The sequence below is a fragment of the Drosophila ficusphila genome, unplaced genomic scaffold (assembly GCF_018152265.1).
Source record: "Drosophila ficusphila isolate 14025-0441.05 unplaced genomic scaffold, ASM1815226v1 contig_791, whole genome shotgun sequence".
NCBI classification, from domain to species: Eukaryota; Metazoa; Arthropoda; class Insecta; order Diptera; family Drosophilidae; genus Drosophila; species Drosophila ficusphila.
Window position 1 is genome coordinate 877,984 of NW_025064737.1, and position 25,630 is coordinate 903,613.

Here is a 25,630-nt window from a genome sequence, read left to right on the forward strand (position 1 = left end):
TGTTGTCAGTAAGGCCTGGTTTTTAAATATTACAAGAAAAAACTAAAAACTTGTAACCAATTTATAGTTAATGGTTCCCCGGAACTGGTTAAAAGTAGTGTATAATGAATAAAATTCCTAGGGATTTAAAGGGTATTAGTGAATACCTGTTATTATTATTATTTCTAATAAAAATATAAAATGGTATATTTCCTTAAATATGCCAACGAATTCGTAAGCTATAGGAGTTTTTACAAATATGTTAACATACATTTAAATTTTTAAAATAGTTTTTTATATTTTATTTTGTGTTGTCAAAACCAGGCCTTACAAGTATAATTTCGTATTTGTACTAAATACTATCTCAGCTCATTTGATAAATTGTAGACATTACTAATAACTTAACCCGTATGAGACCTTTTGTCCTTATATAATACACAGAAAAGATTATACAAATTTATCGTTTGTATCTGCAGCCTTATATCCCGATATGATATCAAAGATGTTCATGTGGCACTGACACCGCTTACGGACTTTGAAAAGGAAATCGAGAAGAGCTCCAAGAGGGTAAGTTTCACCAAACATTTTTTATCTGTATGAATATTAACTATAAATAGACTAGTAAACAATTAAATTACCGTACCGAAAGAGTGAAAAAATGTGGGAAGAGCTTTTTAACTCTTAAGCAACATATTCCGGGATCTCTTGAGATATTTTGAGGTATTTGTGACACACTCTCTTTTTTGGATACAATGTTGCCGTGTGAATGATGGTCCCCATTATTCCCCACACTTGTGTACGTCATGTTATATAGTTTGGATTCTCTGATCTAACCTGCAGAATCAGACAGAGAGAGCATTCAGTAGTTTTAGTACAGCTAAATTCGTTTCGCTTGCCAAAAGCTTTGAACGGAGGCGCCTTGCCAATTTTTGTATCATATTCATAAGTGGAAATTGCAATTACAGATGCATGTTAAAAATGTTTAAAGAAATTCTGTCGAAAGCGCAAGGTGTGCGTTAATTATACAAAAGGTGTTACACACTTTATTGGATTTGAAATGAATTTCTTGTTTTTCAATGCTACGTTTTGAACACCAAGGTTTCAAGACGGATAAATCAATAGTTAACCTATAATATTAATAAAATTATTTAATTGGGAAATTAGCTTTAAATCTTGTATTAAGCTTCTCTGCAATAAAAATGCGAATTAATAAGGATTTGAAATTACAAATTTCTACATAGGAAAGCCATAAAAATGTTATCTTCCTTATTTTGGGAACTTTGCAAGGGTAACCTTTAGTCGAATGTGGCCTTCGCCCTGTCTGTATCTATTTAGCCTTTTTGATTGATGCCCAATGATGTACCCATGCCCCATTAATTTCCTTTTGAACCAAAAGTGCATGGTAAAATATTATCGAAATTTAATTAAATGCAAATGCGCATGTTAATTTATTGATGTTGTTGAAATGCCGATGGACCGAAAGACAGACTGACACACAGTGACTTTGAACAAGACAGTTGAACCATGTTGGCGATCCAATAAAACAGCAACATCATTTTTTTCGCCTTGTCATGAGCACCTCCACCTGGAATATTCTGCTAGAATATATTTGCCTATGAAAATTATAAAGCACATTTCAGATAAACATGCATATAAGTGAGAGCAGATATTTTGTGATTTGTTGGTTTTTTGTTCGAGTCGCTAATGTATTTATTGTTGGCTGACTATATAGTCATCCCTATCGTTTGTCTCTGGCGACATCGTCGCCTTCGTGCCGTGTGCAGACAAAGACTCAAAGCGCTTGACAAATTTTGCAGCGCGATCAGTCGAAAATCGTTGTTAATCGAAGCTAAACTAAAATTAAGGATATTTCTCTTGCGAACCTTATTATTACGAACGAAAAGTAAATATCTGTTCTTCAAGCACCAAAAACTCAACTCATCATCCTCGAACTCGCATAATCCAAGAACTAAATAACTAAGTGTTGTGCTCGGCTGTAAAATATCGTTTAAAGCTGTTTTGAACTGAAGCGAAGAACCTGCTGTTTTGTCAAGCGTTCGTTTAATTTTAGAACTCATGTGTGTAATTTGGACCATAATTTGACCCACAAATGAGAGGAATGTATGGCTCCACAGAGGAAGCATTTTCCCACACACTGTTATTTATAGATTCTGTTTTTTGTGTGGAAAAACTTTTCCGCATCTACTCGTATTTGACTCAATGAAACGAGAATTGTCTGTGAGGAGTATCTTTTGACGCGGTACAGTGGACTGGATATACTAAATTCTTATCCAAACCTTCAGAAGAATGCAGAATAATCAAACTAAATAAGTTCATAACCTAGTTGTTTGTTGAATTTAAAAAAGAACAAATCTAAGTTTCATAAATTATTACCTTCTATAACAACCAAATACCGAGACTGACAGTAAATCTTTTGTAAACACAAAACAAAGTTTCACTAGCGGAGTAAAGCCAATAGTTCATTTTATTTTCGAGTTAGTGCCATATAAACGGTTGAATGACTAATTTTAAATGTTTTTCCTGTAGTCTTAAGTAAAGACGTCAATGTAAACAAGATCGAGGTCCCTAGTTCTTTGATAAGGTGCCCAAAACAATGCACCCCAAACTCTTCTTTTTTTTTTCCTCGATGATCTCCCCTTGGGAACAAAATGTTCACACAACATTTTCCCCAAAGTTAGCGATCATAAAAAACACAAGTGAAACGGGCAAGTAACGGGAAAAAAAGTTGAAAAACCGCAGACTCAACCAATACCATTAAATTTTCATCCCACTCTCTGGCGTTATTAGATGAAAACTGAAATGAAACGAAGGAAAATTGCTTTTGCTCCGTGTTGCCGCATCTAAAGTTTCTCAACTCAGAGCTGAGCAGGAAAACTCATCGGCAGCGGCGAAAAGTCGTCTGCCGTGCCGTGTGCACTCAGAATTATATAGACTAGTTTGCTTTGAGCAATCTTCCAGTTCAGTACTCGGCGCTTCCGTGTGTGGTTTTAGTGCGTTGTAGGTTCCGTTCTAGCCCGTCATATTGGAGCAGATATAAGCCCCTATCGGGTAGATATTGCCAGCTCTTAACCGATATTGCACCCAGCCGCGATTGCATCGCACCTGACTAACCCGCTGCAACCGCTAGATAACCGGATTACCGGCCAGGGACGATTCCCGAGCGGTGTTGCCCTAGCTGTGACTCAAATATAGTACACCCAGATATATATCTGTCATAGTGGCGGTCATTTTTTCTGTGTGCTTTCCCATATATTTCTACCTGTCTGCGTTATTTTCGTACAAAATATTCTGTGTAGATACACATTTATTGCTCATGTTTTCCTCTGTTTTCTGTGACTCAAAAAATTCGTTCCTAATTTTTTATGTGAGAAAGATGTTATTTTCTGATCATTAGCACAAGAATTCTCTATATGTATTACGTATACGTCCGGTTGGGTAATTTTCTGGCACGGGCGATGACGTCTTGACTGACAGATAAGAACTTTGATAGATGATCTACATAATGAAAATCGAGCAGAAAATTGTTGAACATCAAATTGAATTTTGAAGGGGTACTAAAAACATGAGCTGCAACCATCCCGAATCGTAATCACCTATAAGTGGACAGGTCTCGTGTACTAAAAGTTACGATCTTAGTTTTCTCTTGGAATAAATTTTAATTAAAAGTGACTTAAAAATGTTTTTTCGCCCTTAAAACTGTGACTATTAAAACTGTCACTATTAAAACCGCCATTATTAAAGATGAAAATTCTTGAGCATAATATAAAAGCGCAGTCAGCCAATAAACTCTTTCATATATATATATATATATAAACTACAAATTTTTTTTCATGGATAGTTAAAATTTTGATATTATAGAACGCAAGAAGAACAGAAAGTCAGATGCTGACTTATCAGCCAGTCACTCAACCACTAGGAATGCAAACACACAGAAAAGTAGGCAAACGTCCAACACGGCAGGTGCTTACCTCATCCATCGCTTTCATCGCTTCCGAAGCTCCACCCCTGCTGCTCCGCGGAGAAGCACCCCTCGATCCCATCGACTCTATGTGTTCTCTTTCTGCACTTTCAGATAATAAACTTAATAAGTATAGTAATTGTACTCGAGTAGATCATTTCGATAGCGAGAGCGTAGTCAAAACCGAAACACATACAAAATGCCTTCCTTCCAACCGATCGAGGCCCCCAAGTGTCCGCGTTGCGGCAAGAGCGTCTATGCCGCGGAGGAGCGCCTGGCCGGCGGCTATGTATTCCACAAGAACTGCTTCAAGTGCGGCATGTGCAACAAATCGCTGGACTCCACCAACTGCACAGAGCACGAGCGCGAGCTGTACTGCAAGACCTGCCACGGCCGCAAGTACGGACCCAAGGGCTACGGCTTCGGCACCGGAGCGGGAACCCTCTCCATGGACAACGGGTCACAGTTCCTGCGCGAGAACGGCGACGGGCCGGCGGTGAGGAACGGCGCTCGTCTGGAGCCGCGGGCCATTGCCCGTGCCCCGGAGGGCGAGGGTTGTCCCCGGTGCGGCGGCTACGTGTACGCCGCCGAACAGATGCTGGCCCGCGGACGCAGCTGGCACAAGGAGTGCTTCAAGTGCGGCACCTGCAAGAAGGGTCTCGACTCGATCCTGTGCTGCGAGGCGCCGGACAAGAACATCTACTGCAAGGGCTGCTACGCCAAGAAGTTCGGCCCCAAGGGCTACGGCTACGGCCAGGGTGGCGGCGCCCTGCAGTCCGACTGCTATGCCCACGACGACGGAGCTCCCCAGATCCGTGCGGCCATCGATGTGGACAAGATCCAGGCCCGCCCGGGTGAGGGATGCCCTCGTTGCGGCGGCGTGGTCTACGACGCCGAGAAGAAGCTCTCCAAGGGACGGGAGTGGCACAAGAAGTGCTTCAACTGCAAGGACTGCCACAAGACGCTGGACTCGATCAACGCCAGCGACGGTCCGGACCGGGATGTCTACTGCCGCACCTGCTACGGCAAGAAGTGGGGACCCCACGGCTACGGATTCGCCTGCGGCTCCGGCTTCCTGCAGACGGACGGCCTGACCGAGGACCAGATCAGCGCCAACCGGCCGTTCTACAACCCGGACACCACGTCGATCAAGGCGCGCGACGGCGAGGGATGCCCCCGTTGCGGAGGCGCCGTCTTCGCCGCCGAGCAGCAGCTGTCCAAGGGCAAGGTGTGGCACAAGAAGTGCTACAACTGCGCCGACTGCCACCGCCCGCTGGACTCGGTGCTGGCCTGCGACGGACCCGACGGCGACATCCACTGCCGCGCCTGCTACGGCAAGCTGTTCGGACCCAAGGGCTTCGGCTACGGCCATGCCCCCACCCTGGTGTCCACCAGTGGCGAGAGCACCATCCAGTTCCCCGACGGCCGCCCGCTGGCCGGACCCAAGACCTCCGGCGGATGCCCGCGCTGCGGCTTCGCCGTGTTCGCCGCGGAGCAGATGATCAGCAAGACCAGGATCTGGCACAAGCGCTGCTTCTACTGCTCGGACTGCCGCAAGTCGCTGGACTCGACGAACCTGAACGACGGCCCCGACGGCGACATCTACTGCCGGGCCTGCTACGGCCGCAACTTTGGGCCCAAGGGCGTGGGCTACGGTCTGGGCGCGGGCGCTTTGACAACGTTCTAAACGACGAGTTGATGTACTCTAATGTAAAACCCAATAGAAGTCCACATCCACATCCCACATCCATGTCTGTGAACCGTTCCGATACTTCTGTCTAACGACCTGTCTGTTTTAATCATTAACTATCCCAGAAATTAGCTAACTTAGTCTTCGTTTTGCTTCCAACGATTTTTGATCAACGATGCAGCAAATGCAAATCATACATATTTCTTTAGGTTATGTGAGAATAAGTTTAATATGGAAACAAGAGAAAAAGAATAAATGAAAAAAACACTTAAAACTTGAAACTGAAACTGAAACCAAAAAGAAGAACTTACGACTCAAAGCGAAACTAACCATCGAACACAGACACTAACGAACTAAACGACATATTAACCAAAGTGGAAAGTGGAAACTTTCTGCAGGTACAGTCACCGCGCAGGCGAAGAAGCACTACCGCGAGCCAAAGTCGTTTTTACTTTTTGTATCTTAACTTATATTCGATGACCAGCCAAGTATGTCTTATGCTCCAAACCGAAATACCCAGAAGCATACTCTGTGCAAACGTACCGATTTTATATCTATACTTTTACGACGAACTATGATGAATGATATGATGTTGTATATTTAGCTGACTTAGTTCTTACGATATACTTATGAAATCTGATTATTTATAATGATATTTGAATGATTTCTCACCCATCTAATCTCTTGCACTCCGATTCGGATGCGAGCCATGGCAGATATAAACTACTTATATATATATATCAGCATACATATTCTGCATACACACACATAACATCCAATAATATATGCCCCAGTGGGTTCCATGAAAACAAAACTATTTCGAAATGGTTTTTCGTAGTTTTAATTGATATAATTGGGTGCGCATACCTGAGATCGCTGCATTTACGTGGATGGATTGCTACCTGGTTGGAATGATGACCGGTGGGTGGGTGGTGTTTCGGTTGAGTTCGATTCGGTTTGTTTCGGGGGACTTGGTTCGGATTGAGCCACCTCATCTGGTCTATATATAGCATGTTCGGCCGACAAACATCGTGAAAAATAATTGCCCAACATACGCACAGAAGTTCTCTGCGTATACGTACAGGGATAAATCCTCGGCTGTGTGAGTTGGCCTCTTGAGAAAAACATTCGAAATGTTCCATAACCGTATCCAAATTATATTCTAAATATAAATATGATGCCAATATGGCTCACACAGCTGACTCGAAAGCTTTCCGCACCACTCAAAACGCTCACTCAAGAGAGAAAACGAAGAGCACCTTACTTCTTGTTCAGAAAATAATGTTGACACATCCTCGATTATAAAATAATGTTTTAACACGTGCCTGCCTGATAATGTTGTATAATAAGTGAGTCATTTAAAAGTGTTTTTCAGGCTGATGAGTGTGTTACCCACCCAAAACAAGTACTTTGGCTAATGCACTTTGGGCTGCCTACCCTCGAAGGCCCTCGAAATCGAAATAAAATATTTTCTGACACTTCCCACACCCACTTGCTGCAGGCATTATTCACATTTCTATTAATTCCCCGGTATCCAAGCCGCAGATCTCGAGGCATCTCTTGTGCTCCGTGACGTTGACCACGAAAATACGTTGCCATGGGGTTCGCCAAACTAAATAAATTATTTTTTGTTTTTATACTATTTTTTTAAGTCATAAATATTAAATAAAGCGCCTTCAGCCTCAGCCAGGTGTGTTTATGTTAGTTTTGGTTTCGCATCGGCGAGAGTATTTATAGACCTTCAGAGTCAGCGTCTATTTTCGAGAGATTCGTTTTTGAAATTGTTTTGCATATGACACACGGCACTTCAAAAACGCCCGAGCTGACGAGCTCAGGACTACGAATTTTTTGCTGACTACGCCGATGATCTCTAAATATACTCGGAGATATATTTTATTCGATATGGCTTTTCTAGTGTGTTATTAATGTTCAATTTCTGGATTTCAATGGTGCGAGAAGATTTATGCCTTGTTGGAGCCTGCGACTATTTGTATACCGAGTAGAACATGATTATGATTGTGACTGCGATAGAGAACATGTGGTTGTGTTGATTTTCGGTTCGCGGAAGATAAGTGCAAGGTTTTCCAGGGGGTTTGTGTTTACCCAGTCGACCGGTTTGAGATGTTACAGAAAAGGCGATTGATTGATTAAATCAGGAAATGACACATTCGATTGATCTGGTAATGACACAATAGGCAATCAAATGCTCATGATATCCATTGCATTACGTGACTAGCATGCATTTAATGGCCAACTTATTGATTTCGCATTACAAAATAAAATGTCCCACAAGTCGACGGGGGTAAGAATGGAATGGAATAGAAGCATCAGAACGGAACCATTTGGCCACAGACTGACAGTTTGATCGGCTCACTGCTGTGTTTCATTTTAGCCAGCAGTTGTGAAGTCCAAATTGCGATTGCCATATAGAACCATGGGGGGTTGTCTGGGAACCAAAGGAAAATCAGGAAGCGGAAGGACCTCAAGCTGGCTTTTTGATACTGTTTGGACACCCTGCTCATCGACAGTGGTGAAGAGTTTAAAAATCTACCCGCCGATGGGTGGGTGATAATTTATCATTTTTGTTCCTCTTGACTGTGTCAATTATGAGCGGTTGCCAAAAGTCGGGGGAAGGACTGGGAATTACACGTGCTGACTACACTTCGTACACACAATAAAACTACTTTTTTACGACACCCTCGCCGGCTGAGGGTTTGTTTTATGACCTTGCCTCCGTAAGTTAGCCGCTCTGTGTGCATTTCACTTAGCCAGTTCCTCTTAAATAGCCGTAAAACTCGTTTCGACAAATACGCTCTTCCTGGTGCAATTAATTTAGCTCGCCTGCCTTCTGGCGAGGTCCTTTCGGTGGAAATGTCGGGTCGCCCGAGCAACAGCACCTTATTTGGGCGCGGGTGGGTCGTTGAGTTTTTATCGAATCTCCGGGTCGCGTGTTGCCTGAATTTGACAAATTCATGGGTGCGACACGTGTCGCCTTATTGTTTTTTCTTGCAACTCTTGGTGAATGTTTTTACATGAATATTTGGGTACAGTTTCAGGAGCTGTTTATGCATTTAATGTCTGTACATCGCAAATATTTATCAATTATTTTTTATTTTATGGGTCGGGTTAGAAACTTTTGTAATTCAGGAGTTTTAGATCACAAGGAACGCAGGTTTACGCTACTTGCATTATGAAAGTGACAGTTTTTTTAGTGTTTTAAAAGGGTTTGTTACTAGGTTTTTAGAAACTAAGGAAACGGTCAAGTATACTCAAAAAAGTTATTGAAATACAATCGTTGAGCTGAAGTAATCCATTTGTTTTTTTTAAATTAAAATTGCCAAATTACCTTTTCTATTTCTTTTTTAATACCTTTTATTATTTTTGCTATTCGCCACCCCTAAATATTATTCTTCCAACGCCTAGCAGCACTGCCTGATCCAAACTGCTCAAGTGGAACTTGTGTAAATATCATGCTGTTGACACTTTTGTTTTAATTTGCTTTTTGAAATGTTTGAACTTACCCTTCTGTCGTTCTGTTGATTATCAATAGTGCGTACTAAGTGGGTTTGCTTAGTGGCGTGTGCAAAGTCAAAAACGTTGCCTGGATCAATATTTGCAAAATTCATTTGATTCCGTGAGTGTTGCACACAAACACACACACACACAGTTGTTTGTTGGGAAACCCTCTTCTCTTCTTTTTTAATAAGTTTAATGGGTTGAATGACCCGCCACAGGCAAGACTTAAAAGCATCAACTGTCTGAGCCCAGGGATTGCTCTAATTAATGCATGTTTAGGTGCTTTTGAGGGTCTGTTAATTATGGATGCCATATTTCATGCCACGAAAACAAAGAAATTTTGCTAACAGACAACTAACGACCGCAATGGGAACAACACGGTTGCAAGGTGCATATTAAACCTACAGTGAAACTGCTAGATTTATAAGATTTCGATTGCTATTAAGTAAAAACTTTTTTTCAATATTTAAATATTATAAAATTTCTGCCATTTTAGTCCCACTCAAAAATTTTGTATGGTAAAAGAAGATATCGACTCCTAAATTGTTTTTCATATTTAAAACACTCAGATTACAAATGTTCGCGTTCAAGGACTTACGCCTGTAGTAAAATTAATTTTCTTGCCGGCAACAAAGACGGCGCCATTGTTCCTTTGCCACCTTTCAGGTGATTCGATTACGGTCGCGATGTTGCAACGGCAACATTTGTGCCAGCTGCCCAACCTGAAAACTCAAAGGCTCCCCCCTTGCTTTAGTTGGATTTGTTTGTTTTGTAAAACAGGCACGTTCACCTGCCCCCTGGTCCTCCCCGCAGCCCAGTCGCCAGGTAAATGCCACTTAACGTTCATTTCTGCTTTTCTGCGCCATGATTTTTTGGGCTTTTATTTGCATCGCAAATTATGCTCGCTATTCTTCTTCTTCCCCACTCCAGCTGCAAACAATCTGCTGCTTCTTCTTCTTGCACTTTTATTTATTGCCAATTGCAAATGTCTGCGGTGGTTATTCCCCTCTTTTCCATCTCTTCGTCTCCTCTGCTACAAACGTTGCCTTACAATTCAATTATTTTTCATTTTCCTGTTTTGTCTTCTTGAATCGCTGTCTGGCAAATACAACAACAATAGCAGTGAGAGTAGAATTAACCTGCATGCAGCAATCGGGCACCCGCCCCCGACCACAGTACCACCTCTCTCCCGTTGACAGGCATTGCATAAAGCACACAACCACATACATATCTATGTTGTGAGTGCTAGCAGCGGAGAGCTGATTTTATACCCCGTGCACCTAGAGTTAAAGGGTATACTGTATTATTAAAAAATTTGTTACCTGAAGAAACTCACAAAGTAAAAAATTTTATGAGTTAGTTCATCAAACGGGTTGCTATTTTATTTTGTCGGCCTATCCGCTACTAAAATTTTGAGATTTAGCTTTTACATATAAAAAGTATGTGTTTTTCTAGTTTTGCGCCGAATTCTGGGGCATTAACTGTGTTTATGGTACAGCAATTTGCATTGCAGACTTAGATTCTAGGGTTAAATACGCAGCGGAAGGAGTTTTACCGCGTTCTGTGAAATTGTTTATCTAAGTAACAGGAATCTGATAGTCGAAACACTGGACTATCGCATTCGTTTTTGTTTTTATGTTGCAACGCTCTCTCGCTCTCAGAAAGTTGCTCTCTGAGCGCGGAAACTGTTCTTAGACCACACTCACTGGGAACAGTTTTATTATAGCAATAAATCAGTCATAAATTTATGGTTATTAAATTAAATTAAATTATTTTTAGGTAAATAAATAGTTATCAATCACGATTCAGTTATTAATTTTAATCATTTACATTAACATGTTTTTTAGAAGGTTACAAGCAGCTTCTCTTAATAAATACCGTTGACTTAAAAGCTGCCGTGACTATTGAAAGTTCAACTTCAAAGATGTTTGAACGGACCTATGTATTAACTTCGTAAGCCATAAAAAAACGAAGAACTTAGAAACAAAATTATTTTGCTGTTATTTTATGTCCAGTTTATTCCTTTTTAATTGGTCTCATAAAATTAAAGCACTATTACTGCATCATATAACAGGTATATACATACTTGGGCCACGAATTCCAGTTAGATTTCAGCTTCTATTAACTTGGTCAGTCTCCTTTTTATTTATCGTTCTTTGTCACAATTTTGTTTTGCTAAGCTTTTCTTTCGCCATCGCTCTTCCTGGTCATTACTTTGTTGTTGCTGCTCTCTTGTTTATTACATCAACAGCATTACGACATGCAGTTGTTGTTCGCCTGCATTTGAATCCGAGTCTGTATTTGTTGCTTGAGAGAGAAAGAGAGAGTGCGTTGCGTATCTGAAAGATTCACTTTTACACAGTGAAAAAATCTGTAATGTTATAATTAAAAATTTTAATGGAAAGTTGCAAGCTAAAATAAGCTTTACAAGTTTGAACTTATGTGTGTATTAAACGTTAATGTTGGACTTCAGTTATAAAAAATTCATAGTCTGGTTATATGTTTTGGTCTTCCTGTGTATTCATACATACTTAAATGGACTAAGCCGTTGCACAGTCGACCTTTTCTTTGGTGGGAGAGTATTGAATATCAAGTGACAGCTTTTAACAGTTATTGGTGAATTTCAAAATCTGAATAAATTCACACCTTGCTAATTGTCCCCTCCAGTATTTTAGTTCCACTCCTAAGTGCTCATTGGGTAACGTTTTTCCAGTTAACTTCTTTGCCTCCGTTTGCTACCAAACTCCTTCTTGTATGTTTGTACAGCATATGTTTATTTTTATGCTGTCGCCGTGTGTTCTTGTGTTTTTTACCGTCTGCACACCGGTGTGCGTGTAAGTGTGCGTCTGGCCTACGTGCAGACATGCACTCACACTAGCGCAGAAATAGCAACAAATACATACAGACGTCTCAATAATCCCTCACGAAAACCGGCTGCCAGCCAACAACAATGCAGCGCTGCTCTCCGAGAGCGTTGCCACCCTCTCTCTTTCTCTGTCGTGCAATATCGCTTCTAAGCGCACGTCTGAAATCGGGCGAGTTTATTCGAATTTCGAGCTCCGTACGGCATGCAGCAAACTATAGCCCTGTAGACTTCTCTATGGCCATGCAGCTCCGCCGACGCTGCAGCCTCCGTGCATGTGAACCAGAAACAGAGTGGATAATTTGTTGATATTCGGTTTGGCGTTTTGCTTTCTGTGTGTGTGCGAGTGTGACACCTCCACCGAAATTAAGTTCTGTGATTGTGGAAAATATTCACGTGGCCGCGGTGCTCTCACATGTTTTTCCAACTAAAAAACGCAAAGTTTCCATTTAAAAGAAATTAAATTCTGTCGGGGAAAAAAGTTTAAACGTCGACTGTGTGCGCGCGTGAGAGCGAGAGGAAGTGCCGAAGTGGTAGAGGGAGCGAGAGAGTGAGACAGCCCAGCCGCCGCCACGCAAGTTATTCACCCCAACAACAACAACAAGAGCAACAAAAGTGGGAGAGAACGACGGAGGTGGTTCTCACGTATGCGCCGAGATTTTGTGATTGTGTGTGCGAGTGAATACAGGCAGCATACAAAATAATAATATTGAAAACGATACAACAACAAAGGCCGTCTCGTGGAAGAAGAAACGGCCAAAAGACTGAAGAACTGGAGAGCCTGTCCAGTTAATTACAGAGCTCAAAGCAGAATCGAGGAGAGCGAGAGGTAGTGGAGCAACCTGGCTCTCCCGCAAAGGAAACGGGGGCGAGGAGCGGCCAAAATGATGATGATGGACACCATGGACACCTCGCAATCGCAGCCGATGGACGTGGCGCCCGCCGTCGCGGTGGCGGCTACATCGGGTACCGCTTTGGTGGACTTTACCGCTGCAATGGTTAGCATGGCGGCCACCGCCGAGGCGGAGTCCGCCGAGAGCAACAACAACCACATCGGCATGGCCGAGTACAAGGAGCACCGCAAGAACAAGAAGAAGAAGCGCGAGAAGCGGGAGCGGGAGGGCAAGGAGCACCGGCACCACAAGCACCGGGATCGGGAGCACCGCGAGCACCGCCGTCACAGGGATCGGGACAGGGAGCGAGAGCGAGAGTCGGGTGGGTCACATCACCACCACCCCAACAACAGCCAACATTCGACCTCCGCCTCATCGTCGCCCTCGTCCGCCTCCACCACGCCCTCGGCCACCATCGAGTATGTGGGCGGCTCGGCCTCAGCCTCGCCCTCCTATCTGGGCGGTGGGACGGCAGGGACTGGGGGAGCGGTAGGAGCCACCACCACGTATCCGCACAATTTAAAAATACGCTTCCTGCTTTCCGGGGTAAGACTTCAACTTTTCTACGCTCCGCAAGACACTTTTCCCCTCGTATTGGAAAACACGGCGCCATCCACATCCGTGCATCCAACCATCTGTCCCTGCCAATCCCTCAAATCTATTTTCAGACTCCCTGGAAGCTGTCTGGTTTGTCAACTAGGAAATGGTAGCAAACTAAGCAGACCGAAGGAAATATTCTCAGATATTTCGTTACTTAAAAAAGAAGATGTTGAGCTTTACAAAAGATTTTATTTAAATCACATGTTTTTGACCAAATGTATATCAAGGATCTATCCATTAACAAAATTGAGTGCCAAGTTTTGGTTTAGAGGTTTAATTAAGTCATGATATTTGATATCTTCCTTTTTAATTTCGATCTCAGAAGGAAACTGATCTGTGTTGTATTTGCCTTACCCAACTTATTCACATTTTCTTGTACCTGATTGATCGGCCTTTGTTTTCCTCAATGCCGAGATATTGATCCATTCATTAGGGTTTCATATTTAGATTTTCCCCATTGCGTCCTTTTTATGTGTTTCCCTATGAATCCTTTATTTTAAAGCACCCCATTGCGTTGCTGTTCGATTGCCAATGTCTTTGGCAGTCTATCAATAATTTAAACGCATTTTCAACGTGCAGCGAACGGCGTGCAACATGCACCTGCAACTGTGCGACCAAGCCACCTGCCGCGAATGCTGGAAAACAAAAGAAATGCTGAGAGGGAAGAAAGACACCTTCAATTACGCCGGATCCGCCCCTCGCCCGCATCTTCGCTCCCAGCCTTCCCCTCTTCCACTCCAATTGGCCTAAAACGCATATATCAGAGTTGTGACACATGGTGCTCGATTATTGATTAGTGTAAGTGCCATTAAGGGCGGACTCTGCTCCAGCTCCCGCTTTTTCCAGGACTACGTGACCAGCCAGCAGAGGGGATTCCGTTCACACAGCTGTTCGCCTTATCCTTTCCGTTTCCCCTTTAGAGGGCAAAAACCTTATCCCGATATCAGGCCGGTTTCGCTGGCTGCCTGGGTATATCCCTGGGATATCGCCGCATTGTGTCCTGCGCCGGGCCAGGCCGCTTCCTTCTTCTGGCCTTGTGCACAACCAACAGGGCACATTTGCGCCTAGTTTACGACAGCTGCCAAGCATCTTCCTCGTTCCCTTGTGGCTTCATCTTGAGTGAGTTCCTCGGAGCTACCCTTACTTTTTTGTGCTTGTGCTGGCTGTTGCTTTCTGGCGGTTGATTGATCCTCGCTTCGATCTTGTTACAGCTGCTGCCTGCCTCACTTCCCAGGTATGCGGGCCGTTGTCCTGTCTTGGGATCTCTGTTTACTCACCTTTCCTTTTTACTGTTGTCTTGTTTTTTTTTTGCCATCTTGGGTCTTGCTCTAGTTGTTATTTTAATTGGCAAGTACTGTATTGTTATTTTTCCCCTCAAAGGTGGATTAAAGCCTTAAGAATATATGTTTTCAGATGTGCAATAGATAAGATCAGCAGTTTTGTTTATAAACAAAGTACGACTCCAGGAACTCAAACTTTTCTATAGAAATACTTTTTCCAACACATGATGGGGCTATTACATTTCGTTCAGTTTAAAAATCCAATCTATAACAAATATGTTTGTTTGCAAGGTTTCATATAACTCAGACCGTAATGATTGTAAGATCAAATTATCAATAATAGTTCGTTTTAAAACGAACTGCAAAAGTCTAGTTATGAAAAATTGCAGCGGAAATACTTCTATGTTCTGTAATGCTTCAATATTGCAAATAGAGTGAGCCATTAATAAATAATTTTTCGGATTTTCTGGATTACTTTTCAATTAACTAGAAGCCACTTTCGCAAAACCCATCCTTTATTCTCTGTGAATGCCCGATTATCCCCTAAACAAGTAGATATTTCTAGTTTCCCTTTTGCCAGACATTTCTATCTCAAGTTTAAGCCTTAATTCAATAAAGGATAGCACAGACGCATTGTTTGTTCTTCGGAATCTGAGCAATTCCTTTTGATTTTGCTTTCTACCAGCGACATAAACATTCCCTTCCTGGCATTTGCCAAAAAATAACGCTCAATTCAATTTAAATAATTCTATCGTTTATTTGACGACTTTGTTGTTGTTCGCTTGGATGTTTTCTTCACTTATGCGAAATTCTGTCTGCAAAGGGGACAAGGACAACCCTTTTATACGACCATTAACCCATAGCATTGTTTGCCAGAAAGAGAGGGAGAACTCGCGGAAGGGTAGGAGTGAACATACACACATTCAAACAGACACGCTAATATAATATTTATAGTTGGTGTTTTACTTCCGGCTGTCTCGGCTTGGCTCCTTTTATTGAATTGAATTTGTCGCACAATGGGAATAAAATTGAAATGTGTCCAGGAAGCGATTCCCGAATGCAAAGCACGCTCAAGTTGTCAAAAAAAAACTTATATAGCATAGGGGATGATTTGTTATCCTGATTTCGCTCCTGCTTCAGGCCATTAGCTGCAGCAACAGGATAATCACAATTGCGGCAGCTGGCTAGCTGAAGGTCCACAAAAAGGGGGTTAGAAAACGAAGCCAGAAGCATTGAAAAACAAACAGAACTTGACCATGAAAAAGGCTTAACTTATTTTCCAATTACAAAACATATCACAAACCAACCAAATATTATCTTGGTTACAGTAGAGCTTATAAAAGCACGTACATAAAGGGGATACCATTTAATTTAGAGGAAAAAATGTAATTTAATGTTTAGTAATCCTATTTGATATCTTATCTTATATAATAACTAATATACATAAAGATTACATGTCTGTTTTAAACTATTGCCTAAAAATTACAAATAAATTTTTAATTTTTAAATACACGAATTTTGGTATTCAGAGAAGAAAATAACAATATGCTTAAATTGAACCTGGGTTTTTATAACGGACTTGGATTTTATGTGGCAGATGGTGTTAGTTCCTGCTTTCCTTGACCTGCATTTAATGAGGCATGAAGGTGTTTTTGTCGGTCTCGGAAATTTGAAACCGAAGTTTTTGAAGCAACAGGCCCGATCTGCCACCTGGTTGTTCCAATCAAATGGGATTTCCTATTGGGAAAACGTTCCATCAGGTGGCAACGCCATTCATGGTTTTTCTTTTTGTCTGTTTTTTTTTTGTCTACGTGACCAAACTACAATGTATGTGTGGTGTGCCTATGTTTGTATGTACGAGGTATGTTGCACCCCCAACCCCAATATCAAGCAACAACAAAAGCTAGGAAGTCTGATGGGAAAGAGAGAGAGAGAGAGAGAGAGAGAGAGAGAGAGAGGGGGAAAAGAAGCAGCTAGAGAGAGAGAGCGAACGGGTGGGTGAAATGAGCGGAGTTGGAGTATCTCTCCCAATCGGTAGGCCTTGCTCTTTATTGTTTTTTGTGCATTCGCTGCATGTAACTTTTGTTGCCACATACAAGCCTATATATAAATAAATATCTGTATATATATATGTATAATTGAGCTTCATATGGCAGCATATGTCGAGGCAAAACCACAAAAATACAATTTTAACAACAACAAAACCAACCAGCAGACTCGCCCAACATTGCAGCAACATTTGTTGCAGCTGCAGTCTGGGTGTCTTGCATTCTTGAAAAACTCTGACTCACGTACTTGTTCCGTTCTTTTTGTGTTCATTTTTTTTTTGTGCAGCAACATCAGCGATAAGAGCTTTTAAGTTGCATTAATGTGTTTCTTTTTTTTTATCTATATGGAACACATACGTTGGGGATTTATCCCTCTCTTTCTGTCATCCGCCCGCTGCATTTGTTTCAGCAGCAACAACCATAACAACAGCAATGGGTTGCTGTGATTGCTGGCTCAGTTTAACAGCCTGTTGTCGGCCTGTTAATCGAGCTGCGCTCTCTGCTATTTTTCTGTGTTTGTTATTCTTCTGCCTTGATGGTGATGGTGTTGTAAACATGTGTTTACATGGCTCACCACCAACCGGATGTTGCTAATGACCGCAAAGCTAAAAAGCAAATCAGACGAGGAACAAACACCATTATTCACACCGATATGGATAACACTCTCGAGACATGTTGAAAGACTTTCAAGAAAGCAAATTAAAGTATTGTTCACAAATTGAAAAGTGTCCCATTTATTGTCATATAATACTATGAATTATAAACATAGAAATTACTTAACAAATAAACAGAACAAAAAGTTTGAAATTAGGTTGGTAAATTGAATATTTAGGATTGACTCCGAAAAATGCGGGTTTCTTATTAAATAAAAGAGAATTTAAATTAGAAATGCAAATCGAATAGTACAATTTGATTGTACATTACACGGAACTTTAATAAAATATCAAAGTCATGATGAAGCAAGCTCTTCTCTAAAGCCTTCAATAAAACGTATTAGTTGCTTGCTCTTTATGAGATAACTCGATACCGAACCTTTTACAATCGGACCCAACTGTTTGATAGTCGTTTCCTCCCATTGTGTAATGCAAAAACAAAAAAGGCTAACCACTTGATAGTTGTTACTTTGGCAAAGCTTATCATATAGTTAGCTGTTTATCAGCTAGCTGTATTTACTTGTGAATCACAAACCAAATATTCGCATAATAATTTACCACTTCCTACGTTCTTGTCGCCTGCAGCAACGTACCGAACTCAGCCCGCCGACCCACCAGACCTCCGCAACCGCAGAAGTAAACGCACCGCTGGCCAGCTCGTCGAGTGCATCCATTGCGGTAACGGCGAGTGCCACAGCAGCGTCAGCCCCTCCGGCGACGGGCAGCTCTACCTCAGGCGGCAGCAGTAGCGGCAATGCAGGCTCCACTTCGAGTGGCAACAGTTCCGGCGGAGCAGCAGCCGGAGGAGCACCATCGGTTGTGGGATCCGCCGCTTATCCAAAGACAGAGTCCAGCAAGTCGAGTGGCACAGGAAGCGCTGGCGGTGGCAGCAGCAGCAGTAGCAGCAGCAGCAAGCACGGCAGCAGCAGCAAGGATATCAGCAGCAACAGCAGCAGCCAGCAGCCGTCGACTGGAAGCAGCAGCAACGCACCCAGCCTGTATGTCTCCGTGCCGCTCTCCACGGCCAATGTACCTGGAATCAATCTGCCCACCAGCAGCAGTAGCAGTAATACCACCAGCGGTGAGTTGCAGCCAGACAACAGGCTGGTTTTGAGGCCCAAGAGGTCACAACTCTGTCATGTTGACAACGAGTTGAGTTGACTAGAATTATTCACTTTCCTGAATATCTTAGATATGTTTAATTTTGGAATTTCCAAACACTTCAGTAAATTATTAGCCATGATTAATTGAAGTCCTACCTTTTTCAAAAACACTTAGCTTCAATTCATAATAATAACATTTTAAAGTATTATTGTTTTTAAATTTTAAATTTAGAAAAAACGACTATTTCTATTATTGTTGACGCTTCTGTTTGCAAAAGCTGATTGAAGAACCTTTATGTCTTTATTTTCGAAATCAATACTCATGCGCATTGTTTTGATTTTTATTCCAGAATCCCATTCAGCGTCATCGCGGAGCAGCAGCGCACAGTCGCAGCATCAACAGCCCAGTAATCTGACGACCATGGGTGGTGCATCCGGAGCGTTTCATGGTGGCGCGAGCAGCGGCGGCTCCTCGTCGGTCATACAGCATCAGAGCGGGAAGTCGTCGCCTGCCCTGGGCAACCTAGTCAGCGGCAACAGCGGCGGCAGCATACTCTCCGCCAGCGGAGTCCCGCATCCCAGCGGCAACCTCACCGCCACCACGACGGAGAGCGGCATCTTGAAGATCAGCTACGAGAAGCAGACGACCCGGGTGCAGCAGTTGCAGGAGCAGGAGGCGCCGCCGGCACGACGGAGCAGGTATGCGGATGATGGTCACCTCGTAGTCAGCCTAAGGACTGATTTCAGTCCCTTAGTACATGTTGCTAGTGCCTGCTCGTGCTTTTAGTTTATACTCGATCGTAGATTTATATTTTGACACCCTTTGTTAATGTGTTTTTGTTGTTCTGTTGCTGTGCGTGTGTAGATAGTCAATTGTCCCCATTTCACCACAATGAGATTAGGGGTTCCCTTTGGTTCTGTTTCGTTACAAAGATTTCAAAAAATGTAAATGAATATTATCCCCCGTTCAGTTTTTAGGCTTCCAAAAGATCCGTTTAAGATCTCAATGAGCTTGTGCCGTTCTTTAAATTAAATATCTTTTCTTTCTTTTGAAATTTTATCAATATGAATTTCATAAGGTTTGATGTGACTTGAATTTTGAAACAGAACTGATTATTTTCTTTTTGTTTGCGCCTCGTTTTCTGAAAGCTTATGGTTGCAATAACCAACATTTCGTTCTTTGTGTCGCTGCAAAGTTGAAGAACTTAAATCCAAAAATGCGCGATCTATAAAAACCACTATTTTTCTCTTTGTCTCTCTCTCTCTCTCGTTTGCTTAATGTCTTCCCACACCACACACACGCCACGATCACCCAACCACCCACCCACCCTGTACACGTAGATCGCGCTCCGGTGAGAGTGGCAGTAGTCACCACCATGCCCATCACCACCACCACCACCCCACCCACCACAATAGCCACCACCAACAAAATCCACAGCAGCAGCAGCAATTACACCAACAGCAGCAGCAGAGCGCGTCGTCGCAGCAGCCACATGCGCTGCACTCCTCCGCCAACTCCTCCTCATCCTCCTCCACTTCCACTTCCACCTCCTCGTCCTCCATGTCGGGTGGCACTGTCCCGGCCACGTCCTCCTCCACCTCCACTTCCAAGGGCCCGTCGAGATCGGGCAAAAAGCGGGGGGCTGCGCAGAGCAAGAACGAAGCGGCATCGGTGTCGACGGCGGCAACATCATCGGCAGTTGCCACAACGCCAGCCGAGAAGCAGAGTCGCCACAGTTCGCCCCACTACAACGCCACTCCCACCCCGCCGCCGTTGAGTGTGGCACCACCAGCGGTGTCCTCGCCGGTGGTGATGCTGCAATCCCTGTCCTCGTCCTCGGTCGACTCGCCGCCAGCAACAGCGGCTGCCGCGAGTACAACGAGTCGCAGCACGCGCAACAATAGCAGCAGCAATGCGAACCACAATGGCGACCAGACCTCGTCGTCCTGCTCGTCCACGTCGTCCTCCTCCTCGAGTGGCGGCTCCAGTGGGGCGGCCAGTGTGGTCAATCTGCTAGACTCGCCGGTTAACATGTCAGCTTCCTCAGGAAGCTATCGCGGCAGCAGCAACTCCACCAGCAATGCCTTGCCTGCCGGCAGTCAAGCCAAGCCCCTAAATAAGAAAATGTTGCGTGCACAGCAGACGCAACTGTATCAGCAGCAGCAGCAGCAACAACAACAACAACAACAGCAACAGCAACAGCAGCAACAACAACAGCAGCAGCAGCAACAACAATATGCACCCCCCGCTAGATCCAACTCCCCCACAAATCTTAGCTCAGCCTCAGCTTCCAACTCCGCTAGCTTTACGCACTTGCAACAGCAGCAACAACCACAGCAGCAGCACGAAGATCTAGAGATATTGCAATTCACTAATACGAATACCACTCCCTCTTCCAATGCGCCCACGTCGAAACCCAACAACAGAACGCCCGATCTCAGCCAGGCGAGCAACTCCTCATCATCGGCAGCTGCAGTGCCCGCGACAACGGCTCCCTTGATGACGCTGAGCAGCCAGTTGCCACTCAACTCGATGGCGGGTGGCGGCGGCTCGACCGGCGGCCTCAAGTTCACCTACGAGAGTCAGACGCAACTGGATGTGCCCATGCTGCCCGTGAGTGCCATCAAGGACTCCCCTCCCAGTTCGCCCGGCTCAGAAGTAGGATCGGCCATGCACACGGCGACGCTGGCAGCCAGCTCCCTGACCGCCGCGGCGCCAACTTCGGCGCCTGCTCAGCCAGGAAACGTGCGGAAGCGTGGTCGCAAGGCCAAGGACTCGACCACAGCAGCAGCAACAGCGGCTGCGGCAGCTGCGGCATCTGCTGCTGTTTCGAATGCTCAACAGGATCTCAAGGATGTGCGCCTCCTCCAGAACGGGACGGCCAGTGGCTCGAGCAATCCGGCCAGCAGCACTCCCACTCCGCCGGCCACGCCAGCTGCGTCCGGCACTGCCAGTTCGGCCAGCTCGATCATCACGCACACGGCAGCCCACATGCTGGGCAACCAAATCAATCCGAACAGCAGCGTGGCCCAGAAGCTCTCCGAGCAGCTGCACATGGAGGTGCAGGACCACTCGATCTACACGGCCGACGCCTTGAACTCGCAGTACGCGGGAGTGCCCTTCCCCGGCAAGCAGGTGAGCAAACACTTTGAAAACAAAAGATAAGATATGTGTGATTGCCTCTAAAAGTTTTCTCAAAGGACTGTATTTCAGAAGAAATCACTTGTATAATTTCTTTAACGTTTTTAAAACTCACCTAAAATATAAGTTAACTTGACTTTACATATAGTGCTCACGACACCGAACCTTCTTTCTCGTTTGCAGCGAAATTCGAGTGCCGCCATCAGCAATGCCGCCCCAGCTCCCAATCCACTGCAGTCGATGTTCAGCGGTGGCGGCATCAACGGCAACATGCCCATTCCGCAGAGCCTGGAGCAACTGCTCGAGCGCCAGTGGGAGCAGGGCTCGCAGTTCCTCATGGAGCAGGCGCAGCACTTTGACAGTGAGTATGAGTCGCATATCGGGAGCCACAAACGACACTTCAGAGACTAACACCTGAAATTTGTATTGCAGTTGCCTCGCTGCTTAACTGCCTGCACCAGCTGCAGAGCGAGAACCTCCGGCTGGAGGAGCACGTGACCAGCCTGATAGCGCGGCGCGACCACCTGCTGGCGGTCAACGCGCGCCTGCAGATCCCGCTGAGCACCATCGCAAGCAGTGCCAAGGCCGAGGCGCATGGTAAGTAGAGAAGGCGCCCACTCTCTCTTGTTCTTGGTGTCGGCACTTGCTCGCTCCCACCACGTGGCACTGGAGGAGCCACACATCCCACTCACACAGCCACTGCTCACAGACCAAATTTTGCGTTTAGTTTCTGTACTTACACTTTTCTGTTCGGAATTCGTTGTACATACAAGTGGAATTCGAGTCTAGTTCGTGTCGTAGTCTTAAGTAACTTAAGTTAAGCCAACAACTAAACTGGTTACCAATGGTCATGTTGATACAAAAAATATGTACATACTATTCACACCCATATTCCTGTCAGCGAGGTTAATGTTTGACAAACAAAAGCAGAGATGGCAAAATATTAATTACTGCATTTATCGACCGCATTGACAATTCGTCACCCTTTTAATACGGAATGCTTAACTGCATATTTCTACCGTCAGTCGACCCCCTGATTAGATTAATTTACTTTAATTTAAACTTTTAAGTTAGTTATATGTATGTATTTACTGCAAAATACAGAACCTATTTATACTTACTCTTGTAACGACTAATTATTTTCTTGGCCAAGTTTATAGTTAAGTTCTTTCAATATCTAAGGGCTAACTTTTTCGCTTTTATTTGTTTTTAAAATGAATAAAACGTTTAATATATTAAACACGAAAACGAACACAAATTCTAAATTTATTTGCCTAAGTTCCATTTTGCCCCTTTGCCCATTTTTCCCACGGCAGCTTGCTAAACCAAAATCAAACGTTGGGGTGAAGGCTAACTACAGATTAAGCGTTGAACCTTTAGTTACACTTAAGTTCGTTGTGTTGCTGTCTGTTGCATGCAGTGAAGAGAAACCCACACACCCGCACATACTTTAAAACACACTCCACACACACCACACCCACTCACCAATTGCAAACTAATACCGCACAAAACACACACACAAATTTCGTGGAGATGGAACAGCAACCAAGGGGTACTCACAATCTAACCAAATGCTTACAGCCGCCATGTCAACAACGGCAGCTCCAACAACCACAACAACAACCTCAACATCAACAGCAACATCCACTTGTACAACTTCTGTCATTTCCACACTAGCTTCCAGCAGCAATAGCGGCAGCAGCAGCATCGGACTCGGCAGCAACATCAACGCCCTCACCGCGGCCACAACAATCGCGGCGGCCGTCTCGCTGGCCACCACTGCCATTAACACCACCATCCCCACCATGGCCAACAGCCGGCCCACCGTGGCCCCAGCCAGCTCCAGTGGAGTGGTGCTTGACTACCGCGGCACCGGCAGCAGCAGCAACAACACCAACAGCGGCAACAGTGGCAGCAGTAGCAACAGCGGCGGCAACAGTGGCAACAACACAAGCAGCAACAGTGTCAACAGCAGCAACAGCAATCCTGCAACAGCTTCGAGCGCCAGTGGACCCTCCGCACCGCCAATGTCAATCTCTGGCCTGAACATGACCAATGCAGCCAACTTGGGAATGAGGTGAGTTCGGATAAAAAATAAGAGAAAAAACCCCAACCATCTTGCAAATCCCTGAGATGCCACCCCACCAATAATGATATTAATAGAAGCGTATCTTTTCGACCAAAAGACCACCTCACATATTCTTTAAATTACATTCATTTAAGATTTTAATGATAAAATAATATGTTCTTTATCTGAATATATTTCTTTTGTTTAATCATCATTGTTTAATAATCATTCGATGATTAAAAACGAATAAGCAGTTATTTGTTACTAGTATTTTCTTAAAAAAAAATTACCGTTGAAAATTTTACTTTATTTCTATCCCGACGGAAAATTTTGTGATACCATCGTTTTAGCTTATATCTTAATGATACTGCTAATACGCACCTTTAAATAATTATTACCATAAATGTTTAATTATTTGTGTTTAAGAAACTATTATTTTATTGATCAATGAATCAGTGCAAGCGCTTTTTTGTAAAGAAGAGGTTCCCTGTATAATGAGCAAAATAAGGAATTTGTATATTTTCTTAAAATCTAAACGCGCGCTTTCATATATTTCTAGGCACGTTCCTGCGGCCCATGCGTACAACAATGCCGGGAACAGCAACAGCAGCGTGGGGATCCTGAACGCCAGTGGCGCGGTGAACAGCAACAGCCTGCACCACCAGCACTCGTCGCAGCAGCAGACGCAGCACCAGTCGCAACACCAGTCGCATCCCTCGCAGCAGCAGCAGCACGCGCAACAAGTGCAGCAGCACCTGCACCAGTCGCACCACACCAGCGCCGCCGTGGCCGCCGCCCACATGCTGGGCGTGGGAATGAGCCTGGGCGCTGGAGGTGGTGCTGCCGCGGGCATCGGACGAGGTGGGTCAGCGACAGCCATGGCTGCAACAGCAGCAACAACCACAACTACTTTTACGACCACAGCGGGCACGGGCACGGGCATGGGTCAGCAGCACCACCACCCACACCCACACCAACATCCTAGCATTCAGATTCAAGTGGGTGGCGGCGGCGTTGGCGTTGACGGTTTAAGTAGCACCTCCTCCTCCTATGCGGCGCACCACGCGGCGCTCTACAGCACGCATCACCAGGTAGTAGAGTGCGTGCCAGCGAGTTCCTGTGTGTGTGTCAGTGTGATTGTGGGTGCATGTCCTTGCCACATGGGAATCCATAATCCATAAGCCAGTGCCTGTAATTCGTGCATTCACCACCTTTTCATTTTGCGCCATGCTCATCACGTGTCATCCACGCACTCACCCACCACCACCCACCAGTCATTCGATCAGCCAATCAATCGGAAAGCCAAAGAAATTTCAATACACACTCGCCACGAATTCGATTTCATCTGCTTAGCGCCCATCTAGCTCATTGTTGATATCCCATTGCTGTCGGCAGTGAAAACCAAAATTGTTTTTTGTCTTTGTGTGCCAGGCTGAAAGAGAAGATCAAGCATTGTTACCTTACTCCCCGAAACCAGTGTGGAATCGTTGCTGCTCTGACTTGCTTACTTATCTATTGGTTTTTACTTGCAGTCCCAACTAAGGCGCGACGATAACCTCGCCAAAACCAGCTGAAAGTCATACCGTGAGCAAGTGCTTCAGCAGCCGCAGCACCAGCTGAAGAAGAAGCAATCCCTGGCCAAACGTGGAGGCCGTCACAACAGCAGCAGCAGCAGTAGCAGCAACCACGGCAGCAACAAGCTGTCCCAGCCATCTTATCACAGCCAGCTGAAACCAGCCGAGCTGGGCTTTCAGCAGCTGATCGACAAAATCGACGATGATGTAGGTGCTAGTTGTTAATTCGCAGTGTTTGTACA

The 25,630-nt window shown here is 44.4% G+C and overlaps 2 protein-coding genes and 1 long non-coding RNA gene across 19 annotated transcripts in view; 2 read left to right on the forward strand and 1 right to left on the reverse strand.

Annotated features, from left to right (window-relative positions):
* Nucleotides 1-25,630, forward strand: part of LOC108098325 (protein AF-10) — a 31,928-nt gene that overhangs the window by 5,355 nt on the left and 943 nt on the right. For 4 of the 15 annotated variants that reach the window (XM_017201153.2, XM_017201163.2, XM_017201171.2 and 1 more), the window contains exons 5-13: nucleotides 456-546; nucleotides 18,087-18,582; nucleotides 18,955-19,303; nucleotides 19,946-21,740; nucleotides 21,930-22,107; nucleotides 22,179-22,343; nucleotides 23,328-23,823; nucleotides 24,374-24,905; nucleotides 25,347-25,595. In XM_017201153.2, the coding sequence (XP_017056642.1) occupies nucleotides 456-546; nucleotides 18,087-18,582; nucleotides 18,955-19,303; nucleotides 19,946-21,740; nucleotides 21,930-22,107; nucleotides 22,179-22,343; nucleotides 23,328-23,823; nucleotides 24,374-24,905; nucleotides 25,347-25,388 (4,144 nt within the window). In that variant the 3' untranslated portion in view covers nucleotides 25,389-25,595. Of the gene's footprint in view, nucleotides 1-455; nucleotides 547-12,196; nucleotides 13,467-18,086; nucleotides 18,583-18,954; nucleotides 19,304-19,945; nucleotides 21,741-21,929; nucleotides 22,108-22,178; nucleotides 22,999-23,327; nucleotides 23,824-24,373; nucleotides 24,906-25,346; nucleotides 25,596-25,630 lie in introns of those variants that run through there. The other 11 variants (XM_017201212.2, XM_017201221.2, XM_017201188.2 and 8 more) reach the window with 10 other exon arrangements.
* On the forward strand, nucleotides 1,775-6,465 carry LOC108098402 (muscle LIM protein Mlp84B). 3 transcript variants are annotated; one of them, XM_017201285.2, is made up of 2 exons: nucleotides 1,775-1,882; nucleotides 4,073-6,465. In XM_017201285.2, exon 2 carries the CDS (start codon nucleotides 4,158-4,160, stop codon nucleotides 5,643-5,645), a length of 1,488 nt encoding a protein of 495 aa, XP_017056774.1. In that variant the 5' UTR covers nucleotides 1,775-1,882; nucleotides 4,073-4,157; the 3' UTR covers nucleotides 5,646-6,465. The 3 variants fall into 3 exon arrangements, with proteins under 3 accessions (XP_017056774.1, XP_017056784.1, XP_017056792.1); XM_017201295.1 differs by lacking the exon at nucleotides 1,775-1,882 and adding an exon at nucleotides 2,894-2,997; XM_017201303.1 differs by lacking the exon at nucleotides 1,775-1,882 and adding an exon at nucleotides 2,932-3,048.
* On the reverse strand, nucleotides 10,113-12,079 carry LOC108098442. Its single transcript, XR_001771845.1, has 2 exons — nucleotides 10,501-12,079; nucleotides 10,113-10,444 (listed from the first exon to the last, which is right to left on the reverse strand). It is a non-coding gene; the product is annotated as an uncharacterized LOC108098442 (long non-coding RNA).